Source organism: Phyllostomus hastatus, unplaced genomic scaffold (genome assembly GCF_019186645.2).
Source record: "Phyllostomus hastatus isolate PE091 unplaced genomic scaffold, TTU_PhHast_1.1 phas_contig_2002, whole genome shotgun sequence".
Taxonomy (NCBI): Eukaryota; Metazoa; Chordata; class Mammalia; order Chiroptera; family Phyllostomidae; genus Phyllostomus; species Phyllostomus hastatus.
Window position 1 is genome coordinate 1 of NW_025333719.1, and position 8,605 is coordinate 8,605.

Genomic DNA, 8,605 nt, shown 5'->3' on the forward strand with positions numbered 1-8,605 from the left:
ATCTCGGCCTCCATGATCTTCCTCTTCTTTTCGTTCTCCTTGGCCTTTGCCAGGTTCTCTTTGCGGGAAGCATGTTTATCCTCTATCTCCCACATATAGTCCTTCATCTGGTCCTGGGCAACAGGAGGAGACACTTCACATCCCCACCCCAGAAACCTCCCACTAACCCACCCCTAACACTGCACTTCCAGGACCTCTGGTTACAAACGCCAACAGGAGCTTGTGGCTGCTTTTTACCCTGACACCCTTTAACCAGCTGAACTGAAAGAGCTAAATAGTACCTAAAGCCAAACATCCCTTTGCCCCTCACTGTTTGTGCACTTCAGGGCTATTAGGATCCGCAAGCTCACTCGACGTGGGAGTCATGGCACAGGTATTGGCCCCAGTTGCGTGGCTTCCACTCCCTGCAGCCCCTGGGCACGGGGACCCCGAGCTGCTGCACCTTCCCCAGCACGCGCCTGCTCCCCTGCCAGGTCCTCCCAACCACAGGGAGCTGGGGACTCGTTTCCTTTGTCAGTCTCCTCTATGTGTTCTAAATCTAAAGTTCTTTGTCAAGGACCTTTTTTGTTATTTTTGGTGATTTACATAAAATACCAAATTGGGACACCCCATGTCAAAGCCTGACACTCCTGTTGGGTTAAGCCACATGGTTCTAAAAGAATACAGCCAACCAGCAATGCTTCCGTTTACTGCACCTCACTAATAAGAGATACTTAAATTTATTTTTGTTGCTGCTGATTTGCTAGTTATGTTGTTGCAACATAGAGATCTTTTGATTTTTATTCTTTAATTACTTCAGGTAAAAATGTCCCAAGTTTTTATCCCCGTTCCAGCTGCTCTTCCAAACCATCAGCCCCAGCCTTCCATCCTCACCCATGAGGCTGCACAGGGTCACCCGGTCACCCGGGGCCACAGCAGGTTTATTCTGAACATGTGCCACTCAGTGACTGTCTCCCCAACCCCAGGGCCCAGCTGGTGTGCACATTCCGTTCTCTCGTGTGTACTAGGGCATGGGTCTTCCGCATTGTTTCTTTCAGACTTTTTTCACACTCAGCCTCTGGGCCTGAGTCTCCATCTGTGAGACGGGCTAAGGGCACAGAGGCCTTACCCGGCCGAGGGAGAGCGGCACTTCCCAGCATTCACTGGTCTTCCCATTGCTGCCCCAGCTGCACGCTGAGCCCGGGGCCATCCTGTGGGGTCAGGTCTGGTTTGGTCCAGCCTGACTTTACCTCTAGATTCCGTAGCTGTTTGATGGCTTTTGTCGCGGTTCTTGTTGGCAGAGTCTATCTGGGCCTCCAGGTCCTTCAGGTCCATCTCCAGCTTCTTCCAAGCAGCCACTGCCATAGAGCGCTGCTTCCTCTCATCCTCCAGCTCTGCCTCCATCTCCCACACCTGGGGAGACGCCGGCAGCTCCAGAGGCCGGACCCACACACACCCGACTCCAGCTCTGAGCCCAGGCGGCTCTGGCCCAGTTCTGTGGGATCCGTGCGGCCTCCCGTGGCCAATGAGAGTGAGTGAACAGAAAACCCTGATAGAGCCCTTGACTCCCCCGCCCTTCCTGAGGACAGAGGACTGGAAGAAAATCGCAAGGAGCCCTCAACAATCCAGGTGGAGGAAGGACAGAAAGAACCCTGATGAAAACATGTGGGGTCCCTGTCCATACGTAGCAGGAGGGACATACATACCTGTCTGTCCTGCTGCCTTTTCTCCTTGCGCTGCTCGTTTTGGCCCTGCAGCTTCTGTTCACACTGGGCCTTCATGATCTGCAGGTTCACCTGTAGTTGCAGGCTGGCATCTTTGGTGGCCTGAAGCCCAGCCACCAGATTTTCAAGCTGTGTCTTCATGTCTTCCCTCTGGTCCTCCAGGGCTTTTTTTTACACTTTTCCAGATTCTGGACCTGACAGCCGAGGGGACCCGAGTCAGGAACAGAGGGACAAGACGTCCCCGAGGTGTGCCCCAGTGCGGGGTCACCCTCTGACCCTCTGTGCTATCTGCCTCGGCCCCTCCCAGTACTCACACTCTCGTTCATCTCATCCTTGGAGCTCCAGAGATCCCTCCCATCTTTCTGAGGACCTGCGTTTTGCGGTGCTCCAGCTCTGCCTCCTGCAGAATCTCATGAATCCATCTGAGTCCCTCCAGCTTCCCCTCCAGCTCCTGGGCCTGCTGCCTCAACTCTGCAGCTGACTCTGACTTTGACCCTTCACACAAGTGCTTTGTCTCCTTCACAAGGCTGACCGCATCCACCAGAAGGAAGACACCTGCAGTGGCCATAGTAAGGATCCCGGCTCCTTTGGCCACTGCTCGAGCAATAACCCCAAAATCTTCCTGTAGCTCCTTGCTGCTTCGCATTGAGATCTTCACTGTGGTCACTAAAAGCACGGACCTCTGCTTCTATGAGAGGCATAGCTTTGGCCACGTTGGAGGACACGGACGTTCTTCACAATGTTGTACAGGGATAGGATGCCCTTCAGTAAGGAAGCAATTCCAGGTGCGTCTTCACTTAGAACCTCCATGACCACCTCATTGTCGATGGCACCAGACACCAGACGATGAGCTTCAGCTTTTGCTGACTTGTTCCCTACACGTTTTGAAATGCTGGCAGACACGCTGGTCACAATCAGCTATTGCTCCCAAGTCCTGCCCCAGTTGCTGCAAGCACCAGACTGGCCCCGGCTGTCATGGGTCCCAGGGACAGGCCAACAATGGTCAGAGTGCCAGACACAGCACCGGTGGACCTGGCCACCACGTTGGAGATGCTACAGTCCCTGTGCACCTTGTCAACATTGTCTGCCAGCGCATGGAGCTGTGCTATGCACTCCTCGATCTCCTGTTCCACGAGAGGAAACTTCTTTAGAAACATCCCCCTGTGCCGCTGCTCATCTGACAGCATTTGTTCATCCTCCGCAGCCATGAGTCTTTTCAGCTGGTTCAGTTCTTCATACAGCACATCTGCCTCCTCCCTGTAATGATGAAGGTCAAGTGAATAAGAAACACAGTTCGAGTATCTGTAAAATGTCTCAACCAGACCCATCCTGCATAATTACAGAGCTTGGACTATAAATTAAATGGAAAGAATTTCACAAGTGCACAAAATTGTCTTTCAATGTTAAACCCATACTTTGTCCCTTGTACATGCTCCCCAGCACTGGTTCGATCAGGGATACATAAGGGCAAGTCCTCCTAGGATGCCCTGAAGTGGTCAGTATTTGATGCAGACAGCTTCTCACTCAAAGGCAGGCCAGTCCATCACCACCATTGTTTGTGGGGACAGGGGACTCCGAGTGTGAAGAAGGGAGAGTGGACAGGAACTGAAACACTTTCCTTCAGAGGGTCCAGGAGAGTGGAGCAGATGGAACCTGACCACTGAAAGGCCTGCCCTTTGCCTTAGACACTGGGACGTACTCTCTGGGTCCCTAGAGTGTCCTGACTGATAGGAGCCTGGCACTGTGGCCATTGGGCAGTCTGACAAGGTGACATATGATGGAGATTTGGGGTCACATCATATCAGTTATGGCCTAAGAAGGAACTAGGAAAAGAAGACATTTGTTAGGCCTCCAGAGGCGACTGGACACTACAGGTCAGCCATGCGGGCAGCATGTGATCCACCCCAGGAATCCTCTGTGCACTGAGGCTCGGGGTGAGAAAGACTCTTTTCCACATGCACATCAGGCTCTTCTGAGCCCTCTTCTCAACTAGGCCTTGACCTTGGCCTTCCATGTTCTATCCTTGACAGCCTGTATCTTCCAGTCCTAGCAAGAATCCTGATGAGTCAGGTCAGGGAAAGTCTCCCAACTGTGATGACAGACGTCCTGTGATATCTGATCACTCCTTCTTCCCCCACTCTGCAGCCTCAGTCCTTGACCTGCCTGTAGCAAGGACCCTGTTAGGGGAGCTTAGCAAGAGTCCCCATGCCCCATGACACCCCCTCTCAGTCATGTCCCACCCACCATCCCCCCAGTCTGTTCTCTGGCTCTAACCCCCCAGGGGTCTCTGCTGCATTCAGAGTGGAGCCCCGTCTCTCCTCTCTGTTGTGGGAGTCGGGACAGGTGCTGCCGTTGGCCTGGGTGAGAGCCTTCTTCCGTCTTAACAAGGGTCGGAAGAGGTTTCTTTTCCAGGGTGAGCTCCCCTGGCTGGCAATGCTCCGTGGGCATTGTCACAGCTGAATGAGGAACAGTGAGGTGTCCTGGGGACAATGGAGGCTTCACATTTCACACCCTCCCTGACTCTGCCCCAGGCTTCTCTCCTGTGGCTGACTGTGACCTGTGTCCTTCCCTGTCACAAAACTACTGTGGGTGTGACAGCTTTCAGAGGGTGCTCTGAGTCCTTCTAGGAAACTATTGCACCTCAGGGTGGTTTTAAAAGGGAAGGGCATTATTGGGGATGGTGCCCTCACATTTGCATTGTGGCAATCTTGGTAACTTTGATGTGAACAATCAAAATCACAGCTGGAAGGGAACATAATCACCAATTTGCCTGGCATCTGCTCTCTGCCAAGTCTGATGCCCTTTGACCTTCCCAGCTGAAGATCCCTGCATCCAGACACTGCCCTAGTTCACAGGGAAGCTGAGGATCTCCTGCTCACCTTGGTTCACCTCTGACACTCTAGCCCACCATACTGTACCTCCCACCTCTCAGGTGTCACCAGCCAAACTCACACCTTGGCTGGCGACAGCTTCCCTTGTGTGCACATCAAGGCCATGTCCAAGTTCATGGAACCTCTTAGAGACACGGGCCACTTTGCCAACCATGTGCATGAATCACTGGGCCTGACACCTGCATCGGGACGAGTGGGGCAGGAAGCACTTTCCTCAGACTCAGAGGGCTGAGGGGGTGCATGACAATCCCCCAACACACAAAAGCCACAGCCACCCATTCTGATGTTGGAGTCTGTCATGAGCCACACAACCTCCCTTCTCCCTGGTCAGGGATGACACGACATAGAACGGAAGAGGGTCTCAAATGGCAGACAGGACTACAGCTCCCAGGCAGAGTGTGGAGGACATTGTCACCCACACCTGCTACTCCCAGCAGTGAGGGGACTGAATCAGGGAAGGAAGGAAATGTCCCCTCCGCCACACAGGACCACCACTAGGCCCCTGGCCTCTCCAGTTTGTGCCCTACATGCCCCAGCTGCCTCCCTCTACTCCCAGCCCCACTGCCAAGTCTTCCTCCTGGTCCTCCAACCAGGACCCAGCCCTGCTCCACCCTGACCCCTGGCTCTGAGCCTGGTGCAGGCCTGTCTGGGCCCCTGGACAGGATGACCGCACTTGCTCCCTCACCCTTGACCTTGCAGTACACCCTATGGCCTTCACCACCACCCTATCACATGACCTGCTGTTCCCACTGAACAGAGAGGTGACAAATCAGAGACTCTGAGACAGAAGCACAGAGCCCCAGAGCTGGGCAGACACAGAGTCAGGATTCAACCAGCTCGGCCCGGCTCCATCCAGCCTCTCCGCCTTCTGGGCCAGCAGGCCCTGCAGTGTGTGCCTGAGTCCTCCCTGAGGGAGGGACAGCCCCCCAGCCAAACCCCAGGGACTCCACATGTACCAGGGTGCAGCAGGCTTGTCCCCAAGCAAGTCCTGCTTGCCTCCCATCTCCAGGAGGAAGACCCTTGGCCCCTGTGTTTTCCCAACAATCTTTTTCAAAGTTCATGTTAACTGAGCACCTACTATGTGCCAGTCATTAGGCTACACAGTTCACATGCATTATCTTCTTTTCCTCAAAATAAAATTGAACAGGTGAATAAAACACTGTGTCATTAAGTAGCAGTCACCCTGTGGGTTTCATCTCCTCCACCTGAGACTGTTCACTGGCAATGAATGATAGGAAGTCTTCCTCATGGATTGTTGAGAAGAAACATATTCAACCCCAACCACAGGGTCCTGCCTGGAGGAGGTGTGGCTGGCAGGGTCAGCTAGATCAGGGGACTTCTGGTGACAACACAGGCATCTCCCGGAGGTTACCTGGGCACACTGGCTGCTGCCACAAATCTCTGCCAGGCTTCAGCACTCAGCAGGCACCGCAGTTTCTCTATGCTCCGTAGGTCCAGTAAAAACTCAATGGCAGGAAGAATGTCTTCACTCTCTAGAAGGAAAGAAAAAAGAATAAGGTGAGAAGAAATTGTGGTAGAATGTAAATGGTATTGACTGTAAATCAGGTAGTTGAGACCTGAATGAGGTCATGAGTGTGGGACTCAAACCCAGTGTGACTGGTGTCCTTATGAGAAGAGGGAGAGACACCGGATCCCTCCCTCCCTCTCTCTCCCCTTCCGCCCCTGCACCCTGTGCACACAGGGAAGCATGGAGCATGTGCGGACAGAGCAGGAACGCCGCCATCTGCAAACCAGGAAGAGGGCTCTGCCCAGCAAACAGCCCTGCCAGCCCCGGGATCCGGGACTTCCAGCCTCAGGGATTAAATATCTGATCCTGGGATGTCGGTGTGTCTGGGAATTCAGACTTGTTGGTCTTTCAGAAAGAGAGTTCAGGGCACACGTGCTGTATGACCCCCGCCTCCAGCAGGGCCTGGGCAGCACCCAGTAACAACCGCACTCCTGCTGCGACAGTGAAACAAGTGTATTCACCTGAAATGGGGCAGACCCTGTACCGACTGTAAAGAGTCTCACGTCAGCACAGAGCAAGATGACTGCCCAGCTGAGCTGCCACAAACGTGTGGCTCCCAGGGATTTGGAGGCCGTGGAGTGGCCACTGAGGGGTGGGGGACTAGTGTGTGCATTGTGTGTGCAGAGACGGGAGGGGAAACGTGTTTCCTGCTATATACCCACTAGACACATTATTCTTGTTCCAGGAAAAGGAAAGTGAAACTCGGACAGGGTAATGACGGCCCAACGCCAGCAGGCGGAGAGCTCAGAGGTCAAATACAAGGTCAACGTCAGACATTTCTTTACATTACTTCTAAGCCTCCTTATGTTCAAAATTTCATGTAATTTCTACATCCTATTCTAAAGTACTCCTGTGGGTGGCTTTTTAATTTAAAAATGTGTCGGACCACACACTGCTGATTTCCAGTAAAACTACCCTGCAAATGGGGGTTCCTGCTGCTGCTCACAGAATGCCCCAAGATGGGCTGTGAAAAGGGGGGTGTCTTTTGTTTTCTAAGATTTTATTTATTCACTTTTAGAGAGAGGAGAAGGAGGGAGAAACAGAGGGAGAGAAACATCACCCTGAGAAACAAACATCGATCCATTGCCTCTTGTGCGTGTTCCAACCAGGAACTACACTCCAACCCACACGTGTGCCCTGATGGGGAATGAACCCTGTGACCTTTCAGTCTGTTGAGACGACACCCAACCCACTGAGTCGCACTGGGTCAGGGCTGAGAAGTGTGTGTTCAGGTGGGTGTCATATGGAACCTGCAGCTCTAATCCTGTGATCAATCAATGTCACCTCTGTCCTCTCCAGGCGGGTCCCAGGGGACACAGCTCCCCATTGGCAACTCTGACCCCAGGCTCTCCCATTTCCTAAACAGGAGGTCAGCTGGTTTATCCTCAGGAATCCGCCAGCTCTAGCCCTCCCTCAGGGGTCCCAGAGCCCGCTCAGGAGCTCCTGGCTTCTGACCTGTCCTTCCCTCCTTTGTCCTGCAGCATCAATAATTTTTTTTCTCCTGGGAACCCCCTGATAGGGTGATTTTGTTGCCAAGGCAATGCAGTCCTGATTTGGGTGGGTGGAGGGCTGTTTGTTCTCTTCCTTGGTTCATTCATAGGGAGAAAGGAAACCAGGTCTTAGCTATAGGGAGCCCAGACCACTCCAGCTGTGTTTGTATTGATCCGGGGCTGGTGGGAGGAGGGATGGCAAAGCTGGCCTCTGTGGGCACATTGAGATCCAGGAAAACAGTTCCTGCCTGAGACAGTCACACCTGGTGAGTAGGTGTTTATAATTGAAAACGAGGGTCGGCCCTCACACAGCCGTGCAGGCTGGGAGTGGTATGGAGGGGTCAGTTTCCACCTCTGTACCGACCCCTAATAGCTGATGCCAGGTAGGTAGGACCAGAGACTCCTGTCTCCCCCTGGGCTGTGCTGGCCTCTACTGAGTCACTGGGTAGGTGGAGGGGAGGGAGGCAGTGAGCACTTTGAGCAGAGAACCAGTAAGGGGAACCCTCCCATTGACTCTGGGATGAGGGAGCTCCCCTTGGCTCCCGTTGGGGGCTCCAGGACCCTCATCAGGCCCCTTGCAGGTTCCTGTTCCTGTGTGGATACACTCAGCCTGGAGGCGCCACCCTCAGTTCTGGGTCATGAGTACGAACCATCCAGGGAGAGGGCGCTGACTACCTGGGTTGACGTTGCCAGCTTCTGAGGCCATGGTGTCAGCAGTGGGATCTCGGGACTTTTGCCTTCAGCTCACCCTCCTGTGTCTATGGCTAGACAGGGCAGCGCTTCACCCCTGGGGAAGAGAAAACAAACTGTGGGTGGAATGGGAGCCAGCTGTGGCCACAGGGGGGCAGCGAGGGGCCGAGTCTCTGCTGCTGCTGCCCTCTGGGATGGACGCAGGGCCCAGTGGACTGAGCTCAACGTGTCTCTCTGTGTGCTGGGCTCTGCCCGCTGCTCTTCTAGAGAAGTCGCTCTCCTCCCTCCAGCGCACTCCTGCTG

General features: G+C 53.9%; 2 protein-coding genes across 2 annotated transcripts; both read right to left on the reverse strand.

Annotated features, from left to right (window-relative positions):
- Positions 1–2: 2 nt before the first annotated feature.
- Positions 3–1,891, reverse strand: LOC123816339 (myosin-9-like). The gene is made up of 3 exons (XM_045835251.1): positions 1,686–1,891; positions 1,230–1,392; positions 3–113 (listed from the first exon to the last, which is right to left on the reverse strand). The coding sequence occupies exons 1-3, from the start codon at positions 1,842–1,844 to the stop codon at positions 76–78; spliced, it is 360 nt and encodes a 119-aa protein (XP_045691207.1). The 5' UTR covers positions 1,845–1,891; the 3' UTR covers positions 3–75.
- A 726-nt stretch (positions 1,892–2,617) lies between these two features.
- Positions 2,618–8,387, reverse strand: LOC123816338 (apolipoprotein L3-like). The gene is made up of 3 exons (XM_045835249.1): positions 8,288–8,387; positions 5,967–6,087; positions 2,618–2,960 (listed from the first exon to the last, which is right to left on the reverse strand). Exons 1-3 carry the CDS (start codon positions 8,316–8,318, stop codon positions 2,618–2,620), a joined length of 495 nt encoding a protein of 164 aa, XP_045691205.1. The 5' UTR covers positions 8,319–8,387.
- Positions 8,388–8,605: the final 218 nt, after the last annotated feature.

Coding starts and splice junctions, on each gene's coding strand:
- LOC123816339 (XM_045835251.1), bottom strand. CDS start 1,844: ATGAAGACACAGCTTGAAAATCTGGTGGCTGGGCTTCAGGCCACCAAA. Junction 1,393..1,685: donor AAAGGCAGCAGGACAGACAG/GTATGTATGTCC, acceptor GCGTCTCCCCAG/GTGTGGGAGATGGAGGCAGA. Junction 114..1,229: donor AACAGCTACGGAATCTAGAG/GTAAAGTCAGGC, acceptor CCTGTTGCCCAG/GACCAGATGAAGGACTATAT.
- LOC123816338 (XM_045835249.1), bottom strand. CDS start 8,318: ATGGCCTCAGAAGCTGGCAACGTCAACCCAG. Junction 6,088..8,287: donor AGCTGGCAACGTCAACCCAG/GTAGTCAGCGCC, acceptor CTTTCCTTCTAG/AGAGTGAAGACATTCTTCCT. Junction 2,961..5,966: donor GCAGCAGCCAGTGTGCCCAG/GTAACCTCCGGG, acceptor TCATCATTACAG/GGAGGAGGCAGATGTGCTGT.